At 44.7% G+C, this 27,188-nt stretch overlaps 1 protein-coding gene and 1 pseudogene across 1 annotated transcript; one reads left to right on the top strand and one right to left on the bottom strand.

Annotated features, from left to right (window-relative positions):
• On the bottom strand, window positions 1-26,454 carry Hdac1 (histone deacetylase 1). The gene is made up of 14 exons (XM_040756557.1): window positions 26,319-26,454; window positions 22,852-22,964; window positions 14,973-15,090; window positions 9,656-9,730; window positions 6,670-6,808; window positions 6,072-6,213; window positions 4,981-5,073; window positions 3,033-3,141; window positions 2,812-2,952; window positions 2,117-2,225; window positions 1,905-2,035; window positions 1,316-1,468; window positions 822-870; window positions 1-562 (listed from the first exon to the last, which is right to left on the bottom strand). The coding sequence occupies exons 1-14, from the start codon at window positions 26,365-26,367 to the stop codon at window positions 535-537; spliced, it is 1,449 nt and encodes a 482-aa protein (XP_040612491.1). The 5' UTR covers window positions 26,368-26,454; the 3' UTR covers window positions 1-534.
• LOC101843844 lies at window positions 21,366-21,937 on the top strand (annotated as a pseudogene).
• Window positions 26,455-27,188: the final 734 nt, after the last annotated feature.

The raw sequence follows: 27,188 nt of genomic DNA, 5'->3' as shown, positions 1-27,188 counted from the left end.
TATAGAAATGTGTTGTTTATTATAAAGAGTCTCACAAAATGGAATATCTCAAAAAGGAAGCTAGGCTAAAACCTCCACCTGCAGAGTTGGGGGAAGACAGGGCAATGGGAGTTTTTCTGCTTGCCTGAGTCCAGTGGGAAGGTATAAACAGAACCAATCTAAAAATGGCTGATATTACCTAAGCCTGAAAATAAGGGGTCCCAGAAGACTCTGTTACCCCTTCTAGAAAGCTTAATAAGGGCATCTTAACAGAGCTCCTAAAGCAGGCACTTGGCAGTTCAGGATTTTGTCTTCTGGTTGCTTTCACCCTACATGGCTCAAAACTAAGACCTGAGCAGGATGGACAAGGTGGCTTTGGGAAGAGCTCCCCCAGCACCACTGCACTGGGCTCTGGTCCCTGGTTCCTGTCTAGTCCCTGGGGACATTATATTTAATATATTTTATATAAATACACAGAGGAATAGAAAATATAAAATCTGAGATTGGGGAGAAGTGGGGAACTTGGGGAGAGGCCAGAGTCGCAGATCTTGATGCTCAGGCTAGCTTGACCTCTTCTTTGACCCTGTGGAGAAAACAGACTGCATGAGTAAACCTCAGGAAGGCTGGAAGCAGAAATACAGCTACAATGACTTCCATAGGCCCCTAACTGCCCAGGTGACTTCTGGGAGGGGGCTGGGCTTCCTAGTTCTGCAGACTGAACCCTGAAAGGGGCCTTTGTAAACTAGACCAGCTGTCCCTGCGCTGTCTCTACCCTCCCCAGTGATAGGACACAAGGGGTGACGCTCCAATGCCAGGGAGATGGCCAACAACTCCTTCCTCACCCTTTGGCTTCTGGCTTCTCCTCCTTGGTCTTCTCTTCTTCGGTGACTTCTAGAACACAAGAGCACAGGGATGGTTGGAAGCTTCAAAAGACCCAGGTCAGGCAGTGGGACTCTTCTATCCTGAAACCCCTTCTCCAGTATTACACTTCACTGGTTATAGAAAAATGAGAAAAGCCCATCCCAGGTCCTTTGGTGAGTCTGACTGAAAACAAACAGGTTAGACCAGTTTCCCAACCAGTTTCAGCCAGAACACAGGCAGAGGCAGCCCCCTGGGAAACAGGGCAAAGTGCTGGGGACCAGGCTTGGGTGCTATGTGAGAGCCAGGCTCAATCTGCCAGCAGAGCCCAGGAGTCATTGTTTATGGTCTTGCTACTTCTAGGAGCTACTGAAAGGCTTAAGGAACCCAGACAACACCCCACAGAAGCTGACCGGGCCTGGGTTAACACTTTCCTGTGCCCTAATTAGACCCAAGTCGTGGCCCAAAACAAACCCACCTTTTTTCTCTTCTGGATCTTTCTCTTTTTCATCCTCTGTTTTGACTCTTTTGGCTTTTTTGAAGTTAGAAGAGTTCTTGCGACCTCCTTCTCCCTCCTCATCTGAGTCGGAGAATTCTTCCTCACAGGCAATTCGTTTGTCAGAAGAGCAGACTAGGAGGTAGCAGACACATAAAACATTGGTATGTGAGCAAGGAGCTATTTCAGGATCTATGCCTTAGTGTCCTTCAAGAGACGCTATAGGGACTGAGCGGCAGAGAGCCTGCCCACGTGAGAAGGCCCTGGGTTCCATCCTCAGCACTACTCCACAAAGACATCAGGGGTCTCAAAGCTAAGGTTTCTTCTTCCTTTTTTCCTTTTTGGTTTTGCAGGACAGGGTTTCTCTGTGTAATAGTCCTGGCTGTCATTATGTAGATCAGGCTGGTCTCGAACTTACTGAAATCCACTTGCCTCTGCCTCTCAAGTGCTGGGATTGAAGGCGTGAGCCATCACCACCCAGCAAATATAAGATTTCTTAACAGCTGGGCAGCTTGGAAGTTCAGAGCTGACTACTGAGCAGGGAGTACAGGGCCCTGGATCTAGGTCTTACTGGAGATGCGTTTGTCAGGGTCTTCTTCGTCCTCATCACCACTCTCCTCTGGGATGGCATCCTCAGGTATTGCCTGCATTTGGACACCAGGCGCATGGGGCAGCATTCTCAAGTTCTCAAAGAGCCTCTGCCTACAGTTAACAGGATGGGCTCTGGTTAGACAATGCAGACTTGCCCTGGTCAATGGAGACACAGCTTAGCAACACACTTACTTGATTTTCTCCAGGTATTCGTTAGTGTTCTGGTTGGTCATATTGGAAGGGCTGATGTGAAGCTTGAAGTCCGGTCCAAAGTATTCAAAGTAGTCATTGTATGGTAGCTCTGAGGGGACATGGGAGAGGAGAGTCAAGACACTGCCAGCACAGGGCCCGGAGAAAAGCATACAGAACTTTCTCTGGGTCTGTTTACCCACCTGGAAAAGAAGAATGCCTCCAAGATATTGAGATTTGGACACCTACAAAGTTTTAAATTTTTTTTCTTTCTGTCTTTGTGAGACAGGATCCCTCTGTGTCCAGGGTGGCCCGAGCTTCCTTCCCAAAGGCTGGGATTACACTTAGGACCCATTTAATTTTGATGACACCATGCTCTAATATCAGAACTATTGGAATATGTGTCCGAAGGAGGGAAAGGTCAAGTCCTGGTGTAACACTAAGCACTCCTGTTGATTAGCCCATGCAGTGGAAATCCCAAACATCTAAATGACTGATAATGTCCATACCAAAAACCAGAGGTAAAGAAGACAAGACTAGGGAAAAACTGATGGCTACAACTTGCCTATCAGCAGAGAATAAGCAGAGACCTCAATTATGAGTATGAGAGACATTATGACGAAATGGGAAAGAAGTTGTAAATGGAGGCACATAAGGTCCAGCTCCCACCCAGCCCAGCCTGGATGAGGAGCTAATACCATTAGGGATCTCTGTGTCCAGGGCCACAGCGGTTTCATAAGTCCAGCACCGAGCAACATTACGGATGGTATATCCACCTCCTCCCAGCATCAGCATAGGCAAGTTGAAACTCTTGACAAACTCCACACACTTGGCATGCCCTTTGGAAGGAAAAGAGATGTTGGTTTACAGGGGAACCCAGGAGACCCTGCCCATCCCTGTGTGTGCTACCTGGTCTCACCTTTAATGGTTAGATTGAAACAACCTAACCGGTCTCCAGATAGGGAATCTGAGCCACACTGTAAGACTACTGCACTAGGTTGGAACATCTCCATCACTTTGGACATGACCTAAAAGGATACACCTTGGTTATCATTTAAAAAAAAAAAAAAAAAGCAAGCACTTTCTTCCTTTTTATCTCCCCATACTGTGTGGTAGACAAGAGCTTTCCAATTTAAACACAACCTCTAGTTGCTTCTGCTTAATTCATTTGGCCCTATAGATTTAAGCCTCATACACATATTTTATTCTCAAACCTAAGCATGTCACTCAGAAGTCTAAAACTGAAGCTTCTATCATCTTTACTACTAAGTACATAGTAGGCACGTGTCTGAGGGATCACATAACTTACATTAAATATTGTTCTTAAAAAGTTTCTGTTTATAGCCAGTCGATGTTGGTGCACACCTTTAATCCCAGCACTTGGGAGGCAGAAGCAGGAGGATTTCTGTGAGTTCCAGGTCAGCCTGGTCTACAGAGCTAGTTCTAGGACAGTCAGAGCTATACAGAGAAATCCTGTCTGGAAAACAAAAACAAAAACAAAAAAAAGAAGAAGAAGAAGAAAGGAATCCTAGTAGTTGATTCCAAAGCCTTCACTATCAGATCAGCCTGCTCCCATCTTTCTTTGGAGTATTCTCTGCTCTGCTAATAAACTGCTTAAAAGGTCAAAAACAGGGCTGGAGAGATGGCTCAGAGGTTAAGAGCACTGACTGTTCCTTCAGAGGTCCTGAGTTCAATTCCCAGAAACCACATGGTGGCTCACAACCATCTACAATTCATTCTGGTGCCCTCTTCTGACATAGAGCCATAACACTGTCTATGTAATAAATAAATAATCTTTAAAAAAAAAAAAAAAAAAAAAAGATCGAGGCCAGCCTGGTCTACAAGAGCTAGTTCCAGGACACCCTCCAAAGCCACAGAGAAACCCTGTCTCGAAAAAAAAAAAAAAAAAAAAAGTGCAGTCCTGGAGAGCCAGGGCCTATGGCCAAATGTCTGTAATTCCTGGGCAACTGCATTTAAAAAAAAAAAAAAAAAGGTCAAAAACATTACTGTTAACCAGGCAGTGGTGGCACATGCCTCTAATCCCAGCACTCAGGAGGCAGGCGGATCTCAAGTGAGTTCTAGGCCAGCATAGTCTATAGAGTGAGTTCCAAGACAGGCTCCAAGCTACAGAGAAAACCTGTCTTGAAATACTAAACAAAAAACACAAACAAACAATCCCCAAACCGTTTGTATTGTGTAACAGTCTCAGATTGCATCCTGCAGGGATGCTCCTTAAGCAGGAAGGCAAAGGACTCAAAACTGCTTTAAGAAGTCCCTGAAACTGGGACTGCTTCCTGCCAGAGTAAGTAGTAAAAGCTGCAAAGACTCTCAGACCAGACCAGATGCCTGGAAGAAACAGAAACCAGCTGAGCTGTCTGGGAAAGCTTCAGACCAACTCAGCCACCTGGAAAGGACACTACCTTGTGAGCTGCCTGGAGGCTGTGCAGTGTGCTTCAGGTTCCCAGATTTTGTAAACTACCACCCTTGCTGGGTAGGCTTTGGTGACACAGCTGAATTATTTCTATTCCTGTAAGTAACTCCAACAAAACTAATTGGTTCATCAAGTTTGGTCTATCATGGGTGCCCTATCTGGGGTGAATATAGATGTGTTGTGTCTCCCCAGGAAAGTTTTGGCACACAACTGCCACAGACTGCTGGGTACATATTGTTTACCTCCCACAAAGATTGTGCCTTACATGTTAATGTATTAAGCAATGGTCAGGCTCACAGAAAGCAGAAACAAATTACAGTCAAAGTAGGAAATATTTCTCCTTTCCAATAGCAGCAGTAAGAAACAACCTCTTGGCCATGGTGGGTGCTTTGCTGTCTTTCGAACAGTAGCCCAAGGGGTGAATGAAGGCACTTACTGGCTTGAAAATGGCTTCGTAGGACTCGTCATCAATCCCATCTCGGAGGGGGTAGTTAACAGCATAGTACTTGCCTTTGCCAGCCCCAATATCCTAATCAAAAGGGATATGAAAATAAAAGTGAAAGACAAATAGAAGGGGATTCAAAGATGGAGTCGGAAGTTTAAGTAAAGACAGTAGTTCTGAGACCAGATGAGCCCACGAGATAGGCAAGGCCAGAGCAAGCCCAACTTACACCTCTCAATGTTCCTGAACCTACACTGGTTCAGAGATTCAATATCCTATCCCACAGCACAAGACTTCTGCCTCTAGCTAAGAGCCAGCAAGCAGGTGGCTCACAGAAATAAACCACCAACTCTGCCCAGAGTTTTACTATACATTCCTCCACTTTTGTTCTTTCTAGGAAGCTGTGGAGGGCAACAGTAAGAGAAGAAAGCTTCTTCCAATTGACTTCAAAATAGTAAAAGCTACTTATTTGAATGTTTGGTGTATTAAGTAATTTAATTAGTATTATTTTCCCACCTACAGAGGTCTGTCAGAGCAAAGAGATCTCACTGTATTCATGATAACAGAAACAAAGTCCATTAACTGTTGTTCTACTTAAGAGTCAAGCTTTAATACCAGGCGTTGGTGGCTCACACCTTTAATCCCAGCACTGGGAGGCAGAGGCAGGCGGATCTCTGTGAGTTCGAGGCCAGCCTGGTCTACAGAGGGAGTTCCAGGACAGCCTCCAAAACAATACAGAGAAACCCTGTCTTGGAAAAAAAAAAAAAGAGTCAGTTTTCATGTGGTGTTCTTGGGAAAGCCCATTGCTTTCAGTCATATGGCAAGGGGAAGGTGACCTAAAAGTAGAGAACCTTTGAGAGGGTTCCTCACTCCAAATTCAAGCTTGAGACATAATAGTATGATATTCTGAATGTCAGAAGAGCTGACTCCTTGTGTCCTATTATCCGTCTTACAGAATAAAGAATGAAACAGATTGTGTAGTGTGGTATTCTGAATGGCAGAAGAGGCAGGAAGTAGTTTTTAGTGACAAAGGATAGGAGTTAGAGCGGAAGGTGAGGTGGTTGGTTCCTAAAGGGAGTTCTCACCCGTAGGTCCCCAGTTCCTGGGAAGTACTCTCCATATTTATGAAAGGACACAGTCATGACCCGGTCTGTGGTATAGAAAGCCTCTTCCACACCATCGCCATGGTGAATATCAATGTCAATATACAGCACCCTCTGGTGATACCTAGGATCAGAAGGCGGTCAAAGGTCTGGGGTTCTTTGAGGATGGGACGCGCCAAGGGCGCCAGGTCCCAGCTTACCGAGCTAGCTGCCTCCCTCAGGTATCTCTAAGCACCAGAGACGTGGAAACTGGCTGAAGGAAGGTGGAAGAGCGGCCCGGTGTCTCCAGAGGCCTGACCAAGCCGACCATGTCCGATCTTCCTACTCTACAGCCAGGGTCAACTCCAGTCACACAAGGACACTCTGGAGGCAGGATCTGAGCAGCACCTGCCCCAGATCTTGCCATGGGCTCAGATCAAACCAAGACCCCGTCAAGGAGAGGATGGCCAGAGACACTCATGGAACACATCCTAGCCAGCACACCGTAAGAAAAGCAAACTAGGGAGGCAAGCCCCGGGAAGAGGGAAGTGGGAACCTGGCCTAAGATGCTCCTCCAAGACACAAGGCCAGGCAGGCATACTTTAGCAGTTCCAGGATGGCCAAGACGATATCATTGACGTAACAGAAACCAGATGCTTCAGACTTCTTTGCGTGATGCAGACCCCCAGCCCAGTTCACAGCAATGTCGGTCTGCTGCTTATTAAGTTTCACAGCACTTGCTGGGTACAGAAGGAAAACACAAGTCTGTTATTAAACCATTCTCCTTCCCCTGTGAACCCAGAGAGAGGTAGCTTATCATACAATGCACTAGTCACCTATTTCTCATTTCAATAGGGAGTAAGATTTCAAATCAAGGATAACCTACTGACACCCTAAAACTATTTTGTAGGGAGAGAGGGAAGAAGATGGATACAAATACTGAAATGGAAATAGCAGTTATCTAGAGTGAATTTGGATGGGTTTGGCTTTTTTTTGTGTTTTTCAAAAGTATATGGAGGGTGGAGACACAATAACCATAGAAAAATAAATACAATTAAGCATTATACAATGTTTTAGTTAAAAACAGAACATCCATCTAATATTGTTACTATAAGCATATCAAAACAAAAAACAAAAAACAAAAAACTGTTACTTTGTTGAGGCAGGGTTTTGTAGTATGGCCCAGATTGAACTGAAACACTATAGTGGTGATTCTCCTGCCTCAACCTTCAGAGTACTGTTATCATAGGGGCAGTGCCATCATGTCCAGTTGTTGCAGCAGTACAACTCACCACTGATATGGCTTCCATAACAGTAGAGTAAATGAATCTATTCCAATGTTGCCAGGCACATAATGGTACATAAGTAACATCTGATAATGTTAACAAATGACTGAGACTGATTCGTGTTACAATATTTGTGGATTTGGATTTTTTTGGATATTCTAGTTGTATACATGATTCTCACTGACCTTGAACTAGTTACTCCTGCATCATACTCCCTGGAATTATAGGCATATGTCATCACACTTGACTCATAACAGTGCTATTTTCGAGGGTACACCTCCCCCCATGGCATTTCTCTGTGTAGCCCTGGCTGTCCTGGAACTCAAGAGTGTAGATTAGGCTGTCCTTGAACTCAGATTCGCCTGCCTTTGTCTCCTGAGTGCTGGGATTAAAGGCGTTCATCACCACCACCTGGCTAAAGGCGTGTACACACACACAAATCACTAAGCAGGGCATGGAGGTGAACATCTTTAATTGTAACAACCAAAGGCAGCCGAGCGGTGGTGGTGCACACCTTTAATCCCAGCACTCGGGAGGCAGAGGCAGGCGGATCTTTGTGAGTTCCAGGAGCCTAGAAAACAATACAGAGAAACCCTGTGTCAAAAAAACAAAAAACAAACAAAAAAACACAACCAAAGGCAGAGGCAGGAGGATCTGTGTGAGTTCAAGAACAGCCTGAGTTACATAGCAAATTCCAAAATACATAGGACTACAAAGATTACATAGAGGCTCTGTCCCTTAAAAGCAAAAATAAATGTAAAAAATTCACTGTCTGGGGGCCGGGCGTTGGTGGCGCACGCCTTTAATCCCAGCACTCGGGAGGCAGAGGCAGGCGGATCTCTGTGAGTTCGAGGCCTGGCTGGACCGATAGCCTCCGAAACAATACAGAGAAACCCTGTCTCGAAAAAACAAAACAAAACAAACAAAAAAAAATCACTGTCTGGCGCATGCCTTTAATCCCAGCACTGAGGAGGCAAAGGCAGGCAGATCTCTGTGAGTTCAAGGCCAGCCTGGTCTACAGAACAAGTTCCAGGCCAGACTCCAAAGCAATACAGAGAAACCCTGTCTAGAAAAACCAAAATCACTGTCTACAGAGAAACCCTGTCTTGAAAAACCAAAACCAAACCAAAATAATTCACTGCCAGGCATGCTGACAAACACCTTTAATTCCAGCACTAGGGGAACAAAGGCAGAGGGATCTCTTGAGTTTGAAGCTAGCCTAGTCTACTCAGTGAGTTCCAAGTAAGTGGAACTCATTTAAACCCTGCTTCATACATACTTATCTTATCTAGAAAAAAGAAAACACACACACACACACAATGTTTCAGCACACATGAAACATTGTGTTTACTGTGGTATAAGTTTTTTTTTTTGTTTTTTGTTTTTTTTTGGTTTTTCGAGACAGGGTTTCTCTGTGGCTTTGGAGGCTGTCCTGGAACTCGCTTGGTAGTCCAGGCTGGTCTCGAACTCACAGAGATCCACCTGCCTCTGCCTCCCGAGTGCTGGGATTAAAGGCGTGCACCACCAATGCCCGGCCGGTATGAGTGTTTTACCTACATAAATGCATATGCATGCCTACATGATGTAATGTGATCCATGTTAGTACCTGGTGCCCCCAGAAATCAGAAGAGTGGCCTGGGCATGCTGAAACTGGAGTTATATATGGGGATTGAGAACCAAACTCCTGTTTAAGAGTAGTAAGCATTCATTCTTAAATGCTAGACCACCACTACTGCCTCTGTATTTTTTTTTTCCTGGTGTTTGATTTAACCTCACATTACTCTATTATTCATCAAGATCTTAGGACCCTATGTCTAATACACAGCCTAGAAATGTAAGAAGCTATACCATCTATATTTGTCTGTACTATAATATTTATACAACGAAACTGCCTAACAAAACATTTCTCAAAAACATGTCCCCATCCTTAAGTCACGTAAAGCTGCATTTGCATGTTTAGGACAATGTTACATAACCCAGACAGAGGTCATAGTGGAAATGACTTGTGAGGAATATTATGACATCAGAAGTTAATGATCTCACCTTTTCATAAGTCACAGATGTTGGCATTTATAAAACTTTGTCATTCACAAATTGCTTTTATATACTGTGTTTTAATAACCCATTAAGGACTGAAGGAGATTTAAAGAACACCTGTCAGTGCTGTGTCAATGATCTAAAGTAAAAACCCACAGCACCATTCATAGTGGTCACAGGTCAGCACTCCAAGAGCCTCATCTAAAACGCAGATCTCATCTTAACAGTCTAGCACAGTCCCAGGAACTGATTTTGTTTCCTTACCCACAGAGCCACCAGTAGACAGCTGACAGAACTCAAACAAGCCATCAAATACTGGACAGTCCTCACCAACGTTGACTTGAAAGAAAATAAATAAGTAAAGGGTTAGTTTCCACAGTTTCCCTCAGTTTTTTTTTTTTTAATTTAGATATGTATGAGCTGATGAGATGAAAAGCAAAACAATTAGATTCAGAAGGCTTGGGTTCTAGTCTAGGTTAACTTCTTAGAGATTTAGGCTATCAATTATAATAAGCAATAATGATGTTCACTTCAACTAGTCAGTGGGAAAATTAAGAGACCTCCCCCCTTTAGAGACATGATCTCACTGTGTTCCACAAGCTGGTCTTGAACTCCTGGCTTAAGGTATCCGGTTGTCTCAGCCTTCTGAGTAGCTATAACTATTGCACACAAAGCATTAGAAACCTTGCAGAAGCACTTAGCAACTTAGAAAATGCTGGAAGAGGAACCTACACCATAGTGTCTATAGAATGATGCTCATTTCTAAGCACTAAATACCTGCTGCATTTATCCGCACACGTGCTTCTGAGGTAGAATTTGTTCCAATCCTAAATGGGGAAATGGGCTCTGAGAGGTAAACTGCTAATAAATACTAGAGGCAAAATTCAAGCCTCATGCTTTGCTGCCTGTCCTAAAGGACTGAGAAAATGTATCCTGTTTTTTCCAAAGTGGTTTCACATATTCACTCTCATCTCAACCTTAACACTACAAATATTTGACCAGACAGGACTTGAATCCACTATGCACTGAACATGCAAAGTGACTTGCTGAAGGCTATGTAACCAGGCAGTATCAGAACTAGACTAGGAAGGACCTAGGTGCCTTGACCACCATAGCCCCAGTGCTTTCTACTACACACCCCAGTGACAAACCAAGTTATTTCAAGCCCATGAGGTAAAAGTACAAAGTAGGGTATCATGTAGAAATAAATGCAAACACAAATGCAAATGAAAAACAGACAGGAAACACACCTAGAGGGTGGAGTGTCAGAGGAACCCCAGGCTATCTCCTCTCACAAAAAAAAAAAAAAAAAAAAAAAAGGAAACTACTGAGGTCAGGGGCAGATGTAGGGCTACATCCTTACTCTCTTGCTCCAGTCTTTTATAGATGGGGTTCCCAAAGCAAAGCAAGAAGAAACTGGGAAGGCCAGCCTGGATTATTGTAATATTGAGACATAGCTACCATAACCTGGCTCAGAAGGTAAGAGTGGTTGCTGTGTAAGCTTGGTGACCTGAGTTCAATCTATAACACACAGAAAGGTGGAAGGACTCAACTCCTCTTGCCTCTAGTCACATGTTGTAACACGCTCATACCCCCACCAGACAGTGCTACTGTAACTTGAAGAGTGCCTCAAGTCTGGTGCTTACTTAGTGAGTGGGCAGTAGATGGCTTTTCCTCATTTTCTTGGTAAACACTGGGAAAAGGTTATGCCAATAAGAACTTTGGTGCCTGGAACCAGGCTATTTATCCAAGGGCAAATAAATCTGCACCCCCTGATTGTTTCCCTGCAGGAGCAGGTCTTGATACCTGAATTTCCAAAGGTTACCTTACACTACTTTGTGGGATGTGACATTCCCTGACATCCCATGGGAGGAGGGAATGGGTGGTGTTTTAGACATAAGAAGACGGATCAACCATCAGGACTCAATACAACAACACAGCCAGTCTATTTATTTTCAGTTCAAGAAGACACGGTGCTGAACACAGTGACTCACACTTGTAATCTCAGCTCATGGTGGAAGGAGAATGAGAAAATTTCAATTCAGCTACATAGTTCAAGACCAGCAAGAAAGCAGCATCTTAGGAGACAGAGCAAGCAGGGAAGAGTCATGCCTGTAAAATCAACTCTTAGAATGTCTCTGTGAGTGTGAGACCACATAGTAAGTACCAAGTAGGCCTAAGTAGTATTAGACCCTATCTCAAACAACAACATATGGCAGCACTGTAGAAACCTGTATAATATTAAACACTAACTTTGGAATCCAAGTTACACCTGGCAATAGGGTCACAGAATGGGGAAGGGAAACAAAAGAGAACCAGAAAAGTATAGAAACAAGCTGTAACCAGGGTTCTTCAACTGTACTCATGTCGTCTTTCTTGGGCTGTGAGGAAACACGGGTGTTCATTATTTTTGATAAATTTTTTTTGTTTAAAGACAAGTCTCACACTATAGGCCACTCATTCACTATGTTGTTAGGCTAGCCTTCAACTGGAGGCAGTTCTCTTACCTGGGTCCCCTGACTTCAGGATTATAGTCACGTTTCACTGAACCCCATTACTTTTGTTTTGTTTTGAGACAGGGTCTCACTATGTAGCCCTGGATGGCCTGGAACTCCTGCATTTGAGATCATTTCTAGAACAGTTATTATACATAACACAATGTGGGTATTACAAAAAAAAATCTGCCAATGTTCAGTACAAATGCATTCTTTGTTTTGATACAAGGTCGTACTCGATAGCCCAAGTTAGACTTGAAGACTCATCTTCCTGCCTCAGTCTCCCAAGTGCTGGGATGACATCCCTGGCTATGAATGATTTTTTTTTTAAAGAGTGGTTAACAGAGCCACAAATATGGAACATAGGGACAAGAGTCTGGAGTTTCCTTCTCTCCCCTGCTACCTTGCATGTGACTCTGAGAAAATATCTTCTGGATCAGAACAGACAAAGCTCCAACCCCTTCAATCTCTATCATTACGTTTTTTTTGTTTTTTTTTTGTTTTTCGTTTTTTTTTTAAATTTTATTCATTTATTATGAATACAACATCCTGCTTCTACGTATGCCAGCAGGCCAGGGGAGGGCACCGGATCTCATTACGGATGGTTGTGAGCCACCATGTGGTTGCTGGGAATTGAACTCAGGACCTCTGGAAGAGCAGTCAGTGCTCTTAACCTCTGAGCCATCTCTCCAGCCCCTTTTTTTTTTTTTTTTTGGTTTTTCGAGACAGGGTTTCTCTGTGGCTTTGGAGGCTGTCCTGGAACTCTCTTTGTAGACCAGGCTGGCCTCGAACTCACAGAGATCCGCCTGCCTCTGCCTCCCGAGTGCTGGGATATCATTATGTTTTTAGCACAAGCTCCATGTTGGGACTGTCTGCTCCAGAAATTGCATTTATTTAGGTTCTCATTTTGATTTATAAAATATGAGCAAAGCAGAACATCTGATCAAGGTTCTAAAAGTCTCAAGACAGGGTTTTATGTGCACCAAGAGCACACATCAACTCCCTAGGTTAGATACTATTAAACATTACTAACAAACTCATAGGTTTTGCTTCCTGTATTGGTAGACATTTCAGAAAGCACTTCCCTAGTGATATCTAATGTCTTTACTTTGATTCCTAAAATACTATGAACCAAGTCTAAGGATTCACAAGGTTGAAACCTTCATCCTATCCACCTTTCATTTTTTAAGCTTACTTTTGATTTTTAGTTTGTGGGTATTTGGTTATATGTATGAATGTGTACCACGTGTATACAGTGCCCACAGAAGCCAGAAGAGGGCATCAGATCACCTGGAACAAATGGTTATGAACCACCATGAAGGTGCTAGGAATCAAACCTAGATCCTCTGGAAGGGCAGCCAGTGCTATAACCACTGAATCATATGTCCAGCCCCATGTCCATCTTCATTGATTTTTTTTTTTCAAGACAGGGTTTCTCTGTGTTGTTTTTTTTAGAGCCCGTCCTGGAACCTACTCTGTAGATCAGGCTGGTCTCAAACTCACAGAGATTCACCTGCCTCTGCCTCCTAAGTGCTGAGATTAAAGGCGCGCACGATCAATGCCCGGCTCCCACCTTCATTTTCAATGAGAAAATTACAGACCTACCATTTTAACAAACAACTTTCTAATTTCTAAGAAACCAGAATACTGGCACAGAATCTGTACATTCCCGAAAACCTTGTATTTTTGTCTGACTTGAAAGATTTGTGAATTACAGATGTCACATAATACCAAAAGCTACTGTTTCTTGAAGGTAGGTACTTTGAATGCCTTGACCTCAAATATAGGACTGGGACGGTCATCCTCAGAGAGGCTGGAAGACTTGGTCAAAACACAACCAGGAGAGAGATCTCAGTGGGTAAAAACACCTGCCATAAAAGCCTATGACTTGGGTTCAATCTTGGGAACCCATGACAGGAGAGAACCTACTCCCCAAAGCTGTCCTCTGACCTTCACACCTGCAATTGTCACACTTAACGCCACCCAACAAAATACTTGTGTAGTTAAAACAAAAAGGGACACAAAGGGAGAGGTGAGCAGCTCAGTGGCTCAGCACTTGCCTGGCAAACTTGAGACTCCAATTCAGCACAGCCACACCCACCCTAAATGAGCACAGTCACACCCATGAACATACACAAAACTAAGTGGAATAGGTAGCAGTTGAACATTCAAACCAAGACACGAAATCTCAGGACCATCAAGAAAACTCAACAGAAAGCAAGCCTGATGATAACCTGATTGTGATCCCCAGATACCACAACATGGTAGCAAAGGGTCAACATTAAGTTGTCCTCTGGCTTCCAAATGTGGATAAACACACAAGAAAATTAAAAGAAAAAAAAAAAAAAAAAAGGAAAGAAAACTCATTTTCCTGCTGTGATACAGGCTGCTTCTCTACTGAGAGCCTGTTTTTGACAACTGAGCTCAATCCTGTTGTCAATGTTACATGGAAACCCTTCCAATCATCTGCAGGAAAGGAACGAGCTGATCTCCATGAATTCAGCAAGATTTTGTCAATTCAGAAAACAAACACTTCCATCACAAAAGAGATTCAGGTTTGACAATGTAGTTCCAAGTTTGAACAATGCTTTTCCACGGCTAAAAGCAATCACAATTCCTATAAACGAGGTATGGTTTTTGAGATGGGATGGACTCTGCTGTTTCAGATCCCAGGGGGCAGGGGTAGAGTTACCTCACCTCAAAGATCATCTATCTAGTCTGTCCTTTGTGGCCTCTAAATTCTAATACAAAGCTAGAGCAAATGCTCACTCAAAATAGAAATCTTAGGGGCAGTGTCCTGCTCAGTTAGCTAAGAGTAAACCAATGTCTACTGTCTGCTTCTAAGTCAGCACCCTTCCCATTACAGTTAGAGTACGCCTGGGACAGCACTGTAACCCTAACCAGAAAAAGCCCAACTCTGCTATTTATGATTTAAAATCAGATGAGGAAATGAATATGCTGGTACTTTTCGGGAACAAGACAAATCAGTTGTTAACTAAATGGGGGCCAAGGGTAGGAAGGTCTCCCCATGGAAAGAGAAATCCAATGTGTAGCTTTAGAATGGGGTGGGGATGGAACATACTTACATCTCTGCATCTGCTTGCTGTACTCAGACATGTTATCTGGGCGAATGGAACGCAAGAATTTAATGTAGTCATCACTGTGGTACTTGGTCATCTCCTCAGCATTGGCTTTGTGAGGACGCTAAAGAGTATAGGAAGAAAGGCAAGTTAACCTTGTCAATGTCAGTCTTCACCCTTCTAGTTGAATCACTTGTATTCTCTCAGTAACTGTCTGCTTCTCTGCGCCGGACCTTTCCTATCACAGTTATAGTCAGGTGCTGGACAAAAACTAATTCGTAAAACTAAGTACCTTATAAATGATTACTTACCCCGGGCGTTGGTGGCGCACGCCTTTAATCCCAGCACTTGGGAGGCAGAGGCAGGCGGATCTCTGTGAGTTCAAGGCTGGGCTGGTTCAGCAGCCTCCAAAACAAAACAGAGAAACCCTGTCTCATAAAACCAAAAAAATAAAAAAATAAAAATAAATTATTACTTACTTATTATTCAATAACTTTTAGTCATGAGCCAAAAGGCACCAAGAGTTCAAGGAAAGGTTGACTCAAGATGATTAAAATATCTGTGAATTTTGTTGTTTTTATTTTTTTAAGACAGGGTCTCATTATGTAGGGTGGCCTGGCACTCACTATGTAGATCAGGTTAGCCTTGAGATCCACATGTCTCTGCCTCCTGAGTACTGAGATTAAAGATGTAAGCCTGGTTTGAGACAGAATTTCTCTGTCATCCTGGCTTCCAGGAACTTGCTCAGGAGGCCAGGCTGGCCTTGAATTCAGGGATAGGCCTGTCTCAACTGAGTATGGTGACAGAGACCTCTACAACAGCACTCAGGAGGCAGAGCAAGACTAGACAGAGGTTAGGACCACACCACACAGTTCAAAGGGCAGGCTGGGGTGTGTAGACCATCTCAAAAACACATCCCAGTCTGCCCTTAACCCAGAGTAACTAACAGCCTGGTCTATGGAGAAGTTCCAGGCCTGCCAGGGCTATACAGAGAAGCCTGTCTGAGAGGGGAAAATAGACTCCCTTCTCACTATCCCTTAGAGAAGGGTCACCTGGAAAGACATTGCTCTTCTCTGTCGTTTCCACAACTAACATTTATTGTTTAGTCTGTGCCCATCATGTGCACAAAAGTTAAAGTTCATAGTATTGCAGTAAAGTCTTTCAAATTACAGCAGAAAAGGTACTCTGGTGGTACACTTGACTGGAAACCCATGTACCTAACTCTAGGCACTATTCTGAACCTCATTTAATACAAAAACACCCAGAGGCCATACAGAGTAACTCAGATTTGGAATTACAGGACTCAGGAGACTAGAGCAAGAAAGGGAGGTCAAGTCCAGTCAGGGTCACATATCAAGTTCCAGGCCAATGGAAGCTATACAGAAAATCATTCCTTAAAATCAAAGATAGCAATAGTAAAAAGCAAGACCAAGGGTTGTGTTTTTTTTTTAAGTTTTTTTAAGTGTGTACAGGCTGGTGGGTGTATAATGCACAGTGGAGGTCAGAGAACAACCTGCAGGCTTGGGTGTCTCCTTCCACTGTGTGGGTTCTGGAGATTGAACTCAGGTCCTCAGGCTCAGCAACAAGTGCTCTTACTCAGGAACCCATTCTGTCAGGGTTTACCTTCTTCGAAATATCAGCAAAGCTGTTTTGGCTACGGCTTCTATGATACCACCCAAATCCTAACTCCATTTTGGTCTGTGTGCTGAGTTGAAACTCCCAATTATTTTTTTTCTGAGACAGGATCTCACTCCTCATTCTGTAGCTCTAGCTGTCATAGAATTCATTCTGTAGACCATGCTAGCCTTGGACTCACAAGACTAGTCTGCCTCTGCCTCCCAAATGCTAAGATTAAAGGCATGCACTACTATGCCCAGCTGAAGGCTCATAATTTTAGTAGGTCCCCAACCAGTTCTACTACCTAGGAATACTTGAAGTTTTACTTATTTGTTTGTTTGGTTGGTTGGCTGGTTTTTCAAGACAGGGTTTTTCTGTGGTTTTGGAGGCTGTCCTGGAACTAGCTCTTGTAGATCAGGCTGGTCTCAAACTCACAGAGATCCGCCTGCCTCTGCCTCCCAAGTGCTGGGTTAAAGGCGTGCGCCACCAACACCAGGCCCTTGAAGCATTTTAAATTGTTAACACTACACAGTTTTTTTGTTGCATGTCCACTAAGTCCAACTTCACTTTCAGAATTTCTTCTACCATTTCTGTTAATGAACCCAATATCCACACAGGGTAAATGTCTGTGTACAAACACACACCCCCCTCCCATTAGGAGAGGTGGCTCAGACAATCCAGTACTTCAAAGGCTGAGGACGGAGGATTATGTTGAAGGACAGTCTATGTTATACAATGATTTCAGGATAGCAAGATCTTATTTCAAAAAAGAGGGGGAAGGGGCCCAATGGAGAAATTGCTGAGGTTAAGAGCACTAGCTGCTCTTACAAAGGACTGGGTTCGGTTCCTAGCATCCACCTGGCTACTCACAATTCTAACTCCAGTTCTAGATCTGACACCCTCTTCTGGCCTGCATGGGCAGTGCATGACACATAGACATACATGCAGGCAAAACAAAAACATCTATACAAATAAAATATAGTATAGAACCAGGCATGACACCAAACAGTGGTGGCGCATGCCTTTAATCCCAGCACTCGGGAGGCAGAGGCAGGCAGATGTCTGCGAGTTCCAGACCAGCCTGGTCTACAGAGCGAGTTCCAGAACAGCCTCCAAAACCACAGAGAAACCTGTCTCCAAAACAAAACAAAACAAAAAAGAGCCAGGTGTGCTGGCATACACCTTTAATTCCAGCACTGGGGAGGCAGAGGCAGTTGGGATCTCTGAGTTCAAGGTCACCCTGGTCTACACAGTGAGTTCCAGGACAGCCTCCAAAGCTACAGAGAAACCCTGTCTCAAAAAAAAACCAAAAAAAAAAAAAAAAAAAAAAGAGTAAAGAAGAGAGGGAATGAAAGGGTTAAACTAAACTCAAAGGCTTCACTTCTAATAATTTAGAAATAAAGGGACCAGACCCTCACTCAGCCCCCTGCTTTAGCAGCCATGACAGGCTACAGAAAAGACACATAGGCCTCTGACACAAGGAAACTCCAGATCCTCTGGTGTCCTGGAGCCTAGGGCCAAAACTGAACACAAAGAAACTCCAGACACCACCCCCAGCCTCTTAGAAACTTGGTTCCTGGGAACTGTTTGGCCACAAAAGAAACTCCAGGGGAGACCAAAACCTCCCCTATAGTCTCCAGGATATAATTCTGAAAACTATTGGTATCAACATGCAACAGGCCACCTGCAAGTAACAAGACAATGCCATAGAAACCACAGAATGTTCCTTCTCAGCACTGACCAATGAAAGTAATTGGTACATAGGTATTTCATGCCAAAATATGACTTTGAGAAATTCTCCTAATTGCTCCCAAATGTCAACCAATCAGAAACCAACCCATACCTACTGATATAATTCTGTAACTTTTGTCTATAAAGAACAGCAGTAGGAGCTGGATGGTGGCCTATACCTTTAATCCCAGCACTCGGGAGGCAGAGGCAGGCGAATCTCTGTGAGTTCCACATCAGCCTGGTCTACAAGAGGGAGTTCCAGGACAGCCTCCAAAGCCACAGAGAAACCCTGTCTCGGAAAAAAAAAACAAAAACAAAAAAACTTGCTTTTGCAGTTTAGTGGATCTGTCTTCCTGGTGGTCTCTGGGGACTTTGCAACTTGGGCACAACAGAAATAAGAAGGAGCCCTAAGGGCTGGAGAGATGGCTCAGAGGTTAAGAGCACTGACTGCTCTTCCAGAGGTCATGAGTTCAATTCCCAGCAACCACATGGTGGCTCGCAACCACATGGTGGCTCGCAACCATCTGTAATGAGATCTAGTGCCCTCTTCTGATGTGTACATGGAGGCAGGGTGTTGTATTCATAATAAATAAATTAAAAAAAAAAAAGGAGCCCTAAGTAGGAAGTCTAGAAGTATGAAAATTAGTATCCAATGTATCCAATGGAATAGAAAACAAAGGTTCTTGACTTAGTGACCAGGACAGTAGCTGGCTGTAATGCAAGGAACTCTGGGAAGGTCACAGGTAAGTGTAGAAAGGATTCTAAAAGGAGTAAAACATCAAATGATCCCTCAGCTACAGAGACAGGATAGAGATGAACAGCAGCTTGTCTGCAATTTGGCTAAAGCTTCTATTAGGAGTGAGTCCTAAAGCTATCAGTTTCAGGACAGAAACTGAAATGGCTCTGTGCTTTGGGAAAGAGATGCACAGGCCACATACAGCCAAGAGAAAAAGAGTGACAGAAAAGAAACACTATGGGAAAACAAACCCAAAGACTCACACCCAACAGAGGCAGAGTTGGAGGATAAAAAAATAACATTACAGAAGGCAAAGTCTACTGATTAGAGAAGGAAATTGTATAAGGTGTTTGCCTTAGATGTTTGCAGTAAGAACACTACTGGCGTGATGCTTACAAGCACTAAGTTTGGTTCCACATCAGACAGCTCATAAGCACTTCTAACTTTACTTCCCACCTCCAGGAGATTCAATGCTCTCTTCTGGCCTTATTACACACCCACACTCATACCCTTCCAGACACACAGAGACAAACCATTAAAAAACAGAGGCTGGAGAGATGGCTTAGCAGTTAAGAGCACTGGCTGTTCTTCAGAGAACCCAGGTTCAACTCCTAGCCCCCATATGGTGGCTCACAACTTCCTGCAACTCCAGTTTCTGCTTTCCTGGGTACCAGGCATTCACTGGTACAGACATACATGCGGGCAAAACACCTATACATACAAAATAAATTTTTTTTTTGTCTTAAAGAAAACAAAAGAACGCCATACAGAAAGTTATCTCCAGAAGACCTCCAGGCAGACATGGTGGCACAAACCTATAATTTTAGCACTCAGAAGAAGCAGGTGGATTTCCATGAATTCAAGGCCAGCCTGATCCATACATCAATTTCCAGGCCAAACAGGACTATATAAGCTCTTGCCTCAAAAAAATATCTGCGGGAGCTGGAGAGATGGCTGCTCTTCCAAAGGTCCTGAGTTCAATTCCCAGCAACCACATGGTGGCTCACAACCATCTGTAATGATATCTGGTGCCCTCTTCTGGTGTGCAAGGATACAAGCAGGCAGAGCAATGCATACATAATAAATAAATAAATCATAAAAAAATATCTGCGGCCGGGCGTTGGTGGCGCATGCCTTTAATCCCAGCACTCGGGAGGCAGAGGCAGGCGGATCTCTGTGAGTTCGAGGCCAGCCTGGTCTACAGAGCGAGTTCCAGGACAGCCTCCAAAGCCACAGAGAAACCCTGTCTCGAACAACCAAAAAAAAAAAAAAAAAAAAAAAAAATCTGCTATGGCAGTCCCTGTTGGTTGCCTCCCAATTATTCTTCAATTTATTTGGGTGTTGATAAACACAGCCCAAGGGAGCAAATCACAAGATCCATTAAGGCTAGAGGATGGCTAGAAGATAGCAAATGACCAAAAGACAGAAAGGGAATTCTGACCTGGGCGTTGGTGGCGCACGCCTTTAAACCCAGCACCTGGGAGGCAGAAGCAGGTGGATCTCTGTGAGTTCGAGATCAGCCTGGTCTACAAGAGCTAGTTCCAGGACCACCTCCAAAGCCACAGAGAAACCCTGTCTCAAAAAAAAAAAAAAAAAAAAAAAAAAAAAAAAGGGGGGATTCTGCTAACAAGTTTCTAGGATTTTTGCCTCTTTAATAAGGGAGGGACTAGGATATAGCTCAGTTGGCATAGCACGTTCCTAGCATGCACAAGACTCCAGCACCCCATCACTGGGTGTAATGCCACAGGCCTAGAATCCCAACACTTGAAAGATGGAGACAGAAGGAAATCAACAGTTGAAGACCATCTTCCTCTGTTCTCAGGTGCCTCCTGAGGCTCTCAAAACATAAAGGCATCTGGGAAAGAAGACTCACCTACTTTCAGTCTCTGAAATACTAAGGATGTTGTTTTTGCTAGATGTTGTTTTTGCTAGGTTACTCAAGCTGGAAAGACAACCATTTGTAGCAAACTGTAAGTCATAAAGTAGCATGGGTGCTGCTGAACTTGTCTTCCTCATTCTACTGTTGGGATAACCCCAAAGGGAACTGGCCTTGCCATTTCTGTTGTTTGTTTGATTTGTAAATTGCATTTTATTTTTGAGACAGGGTCTCACTATGTAGTCTTGGCAAGCCTGGAACTCTCTATGTAGAACAGGGGTGGCCTTGAACTCACAGAGATCATCATCATATTGCACTACATAATGAGTTGGAAACTAATATGTGTTTGGGAGGCTGAGGGCAACAAGACTGCCCAAGGTTGGGGATAGTTGGTGCTACATACACAACAAAACCTTGGGCTAGCAGAGACCTTAGTGTGAGACTTGTAGGGGCGGTGGCCATGGAGGCTGTGCTAAACGAGCTGGTGTCTGTGGAGGATCTAAAGAATTTTGAAAGGAAATTTCAGTCTGAGCAGGCAGCTGGCTCTGTATCCAAAAGCACACAGTTTGAGTATGCCTGGTGCTTGGTGCAAAGAAAATACAATGACGATATCCATAGAGGCATCATGCTCCTGGAGGAGCTGTTGACCAAAGGGAACAAAGAGGAACAGCGGGATTATGTCTTCTACCTGGCAATGGGCAACTACTGTCTCAAGGAATATGAAAAGGCGCTAAAGTATGTGTGAGGACTGCTGCAGACTGATCCCCAGAACAACCAGGCCAAGGAGCTGGAATGCCTCATTGACAAGGCCATGAAGAAAGAAGGACTAGTAGGCATGGCCATTGTTGGTGGCATGACCTGGCTGGACACAGTGGACTAGCTGTCTCCAAGTCCAAATCCTGAAGACAGTCTCACCTGCTCTCTGCCCTGGCGCACCTGCGAGCCTGGGGGACACTGGAAAAGGGTCCTGACCATCCTCACCATCGCCTTCCCGTTTCTTCCCCAACCCTGCCGTCCACCTCCTCAGTCTCCATGACCTTATTCCCTGGCACCTGTTGTTTAACCCTAAGTCATGATTCGCAATGAGTGTAAATAAATTTGGGCTGTGGCTGGGAAAAAAATTTTAACAAAAAAACAAAAAGCAAGCCAGGCGTTGGTGGCGCACGCCTTTAATCCCAGCACTCGGGAGGCAGAGGCAGGCGGATCTCTGTGAGTTCGAGACCAGCCTGGTCTACAAGAGCGAGTTCCCGGACAGCTTCCAAAGCCACAGAGAAACCCTGTCTCAAAAAAACAAAAAAACAACAAAAAAAAGCTTTTCATTTGCTCCTCACCGCCTCCAGAGGAGGTTAAACTAAGAACTGAGCCAAATTTAGTCTACATATATATATAGGTGTGTTTTGCTTACACGACTGCTAAAAAATAAAAACAAATATGGGGATTATAGCCTATGCATAAGGTTCTAAGTTTTCATCAACAAAAAAAAAAAAAGAAAACTAAGACAAAAACCTTGAGCCAACACATTTTAAACTTAGGAGATATTATATAATCCAAAGTTCCAGTTTTTCTTTTAAAATTGGAAGCTCATACAAAATTAGTTAGAGCTGTATCTGGAAAGGAGACATGGGTTTAGACTGAGGCTGGGGATGGAGCTCAGCTCCAAGAGTCCTTTAGCACACAACGACAAAGACCTGTGTTCAAATGCTTCAGCACTGCACAAAAATAGGCATGGTGCATGAGCCTGTAAACTTGCAATTCCAGGCCTTTAACCCTAGCAAGCAGACTGGAAGATCTCAAAAGAAAAAAAATCTATCTGTCTGCCAAACAATAGTCACTGAGTGAATGAACACTGAGAAAGGAAGACAAAGAATACACACAGGGAACTAGCAGTGATGAGGTTAGGCAGGGGTGGCACTCCAGTAACTCACATAGATTTCCATTTTTCGGTAGAGACCATAGTTGAGCAGCAAATTGTGAGTCATGCGGATTCGGTGAGGCTTCATTGGGTGGCCTTGTCCATAATAGTAATTTCCAACATCACCTGAAAAGAATGGTTTTATTTTATTTAATTAGGTTTATCGAGACAGGTTTTGTCTGTGTAGCACTGGCTGTACTAGAACTCACTCTCTAGACCAGAGTGCTGGTATTAAAAGCGTGAACCACCACTTGCAAATAACACTTATCAGTGCAGTTGTCTGTGGAGACAGTCAATCCCTAAAGGACTTCCTATACTTTCTCTCTATCTTCTACCCTTCCAACTTCTCTACACCTCAACATTTCCTTGTCACATATCCCTTCATCACACCTGTATATAGACTTTGGCTTCTAGCTCATCTGTCTCCTCCATAACCACTATCACTATTCCACTTCTTTGGTTTATTTTATGTAAAGATTTGCTTTTTTTGGGGGGAGGGCATTTGTTTTTCTAGACAGGGTTTCTCTTCATGGCATTGGACGTCCTGGAACTCACTTTGTATACCACACTGGCTTGAACTCAAAGAGATCCACCTGCCTCTACCTTCCACTGCTGGGACTGAAGACATGTTCAACCACTGTCCATCTTTGTCCACTTAAAAAAAATAAGTTCAGACGGGCACTGGTGACGCATGCCATTTTAATCCCAGCACTTGGGAGGCAGAGGCAGGTGGATCTCTGTGAGTTTGAGGCTAGCCTGGTCTACAGAGCTAGTTCCAGGACAACCTCCAAAACAATACAGGGAAACCCTGTCTTAAAAAACAAAACAAACTTTTCAGCCAGGGTGGTGGTGTCCCAACACCTTTGCCCCCAGTACTCAGGAGCAGATCTGGGAGCTCAAGGCCAGCCTGGTCTACATAGTCTAGGACAGCTAAGGCTACAGAGAAACCTGGTCTTTAAAAAACCAAAATAGCTGGGCAGTGGGAGCATACTCTGGAGGTCGAGAGGCAGATGGATCTGGGAGTCAGCATGTGGGTCCTGGGAATTGACATATCCTCAGTACAAAGTATTCTAAAACTGCTGAGCCATTTATTCAGTCACTCTATTTTAATTTTAATTATGTGTGTTGTTTATATGTGTACACATGAGTGCAGGTGGCTGTGGAAGCCAGAAGAGGGTGCTGGAGTAACAGGTGCCTGTGAGTCACCAACATGGGTGCTAGTAACTGAACTGGTCTTTTTTTTTTTCTTTTGGTGTTTTTCGAGACAGGGTTTCTCTGTGTGGAACTCGCTCTGTAGACCAGGCTGGCCTCGAACTCACAGAGATCCACCTGCCTCTGCCTCCCGAGTGCTGGGATTAAAGGCGTGTGCCACCAACGCCCAGCCTGAACTGGTCTTTTGCAAGAGCAGTATGCTAAGTCATCTCTCCAGGCCCTCCTTCCTTCATTTAACCAACAAATATTTATTTAACGTCTACCATTGAAAACTGAAAGGGAGGTGAAAATTATATAATCCTATTATAGTCTCAAAAGAAAAAAAATCTGAAGTCTATTATGAGTTACCCAACATTTTAGGCACCAGGGATACAGAGAGATGGCTTACAGGTTACGAGCACTGGCTGTTCTTCCAAAGAAGCTGAGTACAATTCCCAGCAACCACATGGAAGTTCACAACTGTCTGTAATTCTAGTTCCAGGTGATCTGGAATCTTCACATACATGCAGGCAAAACACCAATGCACATAAAAAAAACAACAACAACAACAAAAACCCACAAAAACTGGCTGCTAAGCTGGTTGGCCCATCTGGAGGCAGAGGCAATCTGATTTCTTAGAGTTCAAAGCCAGATTGCTCTACAAAGTGAGATCCAGGACAGCCAGGGCTACACAGAGAAATCCTACTTCAGAAAACAAAACAGAAAAATAGAAACAAGAACAAGTTAAGGTGCATCCATTGGGTAAGATTAAGCCAGGACTGTTGCTAACAGTGTCAAATGAACCATCAGGGCCACTGAGTCTTCTTAGGTGACTTGTTTTGTTTTGTTTTTTCGAGACAGGGTTTCTTTATATTGTTTTGGAGGCTGTCCTGACACTCGATCTGTAGACCAGGCTGGCCTCGAACTCACAGAGATCTGCCTGCCTCTCGAATGCTGGGATTAAAAGGCATGTGCCACCAACACCCAATTTAGGTAACTTCTTTAGAAATAAAACTGGCAAGGCATGGTGGTACAACCTTTAATCCCAGCACTCCAGAGGCATAGTAGGTTGAGTATCTCTGAGTGGGAGGCAAGCCTAGACTACAAAGTGAGTTCCAGAACAGCCAGGGCTACATAGAGAGCCTGTTTCAAAAAAAAAAAGTAATAATTTTAAAATAGAGTTTCTTCACTTTCTACAACCTAAGTTGTAATTAACTATCTGCATTATTTTATACTGACAATTACCAAAAATAACTGTCTTCTAAACTTCAGATCTAAATAGCTGGCTGGCTAGATGTCCCCTAAACAACTCAACGGTTATTCCCTAAAACCAAAGCTAGACAAAGTAGTGCAGGCCTAGAGTCAGCAATCTGAAAGATGAGGAAGAATCTTAGTTCAAGACCAGTCTAAGCTACATAGTGAAACCCTTTCTCAAATAAAGGCACTGTTCTCTTCACCAGGCTGTTACCTCTGACTTCCCTGGGCCTGACGAGCCTTCCAGTTTTAGGATCCTAAGCACTGACACACACCTACCTACTCGTTCAGCATGGACTGAGGCCTCTTCTCTGTGTTCTCCAACTCAGAACATCCACTCATCCCAGCACTTACACAGAAAGGGACTTGTGCCACTGTCTAGCTCCCCCTTCAGACGGGAACTCAAGACAGGAAATGTGACTCGATGAGTCCTCTAGCCCCAACAGAAACACAACCCAGAACAGAATAAGCTGCTCCATACTGGTTCAATGAAAAGTCTTCTTTAACGAGTTGCGTCTTTCCCCCAGCATCCCCGGGGAGCCCCATTCCCCAACTAGTAACTGCAGGCCGTACTCGCAGACTTGGGGGATGAGGTGGGGGAGGGGAGGGGAAGCGGTTGGCCAGTCCTGCAGAACTCACCCCCCCAAAAATAAAAGGACAAGGGGACAGTGGATGGAAGACCTCTGTATTCTCAGTAGAAAGAATATTTCCTGGCAAGCCGTCTCCATCATATTACGCCCCCCCCCCGCGCCAGACTCAGCCTTCCCCCGAGGAGTCCCACTCCTACTTCACGTCGGATTCCCTGAGGATCTCACCGCACCGAGATTACCCCAGGCTACCCCTCCCACGACCCCCATTCTCGGCCTCAGCCTTGGGAATTCCTCTCCTCACCCCCCTCCCTCAGCCTCGACTTTTCCTCAACGCCCCCTCGGCCTCGACCTCCTCCCAGGCTCCTCCCTCAGTCGCAACGTCGTCCCAGCCTCCTCTCCCAGTCCGTCCCCAACGCCCGTGCCCCGCCGCCAGGCCGCCGCTCACCGTCGTAGTAATAACAGACTTTCCTCTTGGTGCCCTGAGTCTGCGCCATCTTGCTTACCGCCCGGCCCTCCCGTCAGTCTGTCCGCCCGCCCGCCCGCTCGCGGCTCCTCAAGGCGTCCGACCCGGGGGGAGGAGCCAGCATTGTAGCCCCGCCCTCCCACTCCCGGGATCACCCATAGCAGCACAGCCCGGGCCCCGCTCCAACCAATCAGCTTGCGCGGGGCCGGGCCGGAACTCGGCGTGGGGCAAGGGCAGCCCGGAGAGGCTGCCGCGGGCCCCCTGGGCCTGTACCAAAGTCCGCAGCGGAGGGGTCGGGGAGGCCAGGGGCTGTACCATCAAGTCCCGAGGGAGGGAGTCGGCTCCGTGAACTCTGTAGCCCCGCTTCACAGTTCGGAGCGTGTGTAACGATCAGGGGCCAGCTTTCTTACTTTACCGAGAATACGCAGAGGCTTCCCCAGGGGAAAAGACTTGCACAGGGCCACTCAGCTAAAAGAACAGGTTGGGTCTGGATTAGAACTCGGGAAAGAGAAAGAAATGACAAGGAACAGAATGAAAATAGCCAGAGGCCTACTGTAGTGGGTGGGGCAAGAGCTTTTCATGTTCATAAGCTATGATGATCGGACTTTTTTTTATGCAAAAAAAAAAACCTCCATTTTAGTTGAGCGTGGATGCGCATACCCTTAACCCCAGCACTCGAGAGGCAGAGGCAGGCTTGGATCTCTGTAAACTGAGGCCAGCATGGACTACACACTGAAACCCTGTCTCAAAAAACACTCCACCCCACCTCACCCCCGCAAGGAAGCAAGTAAGGCTGAAGAGGTTAAGCTCTTTGTGAGTAACTCAATGCTACAAATTAAATTCCATTTCCAG

This window comes from Mesocricetus auratus, unplaced genomic scaffold (assembly GCF_017639785.1).
Source record: "Mesocricetus auratus isolate SY011 unplaced genomic scaffold, BCM_Maur_2.0 Super-Scaffold_100014, whole genome shotgun sequence".
Lineage (NCBI taxonomy): Eukaryota > Metazoa > Chordata > Mammalia > Rodentia > Cricetidae > Mesocricetus > Mesocricetus auratus.
Note: the sequence above shows the minus strand (reverse complement) of the source record. Positions and strands in the feature narration are given on the sequence as shown.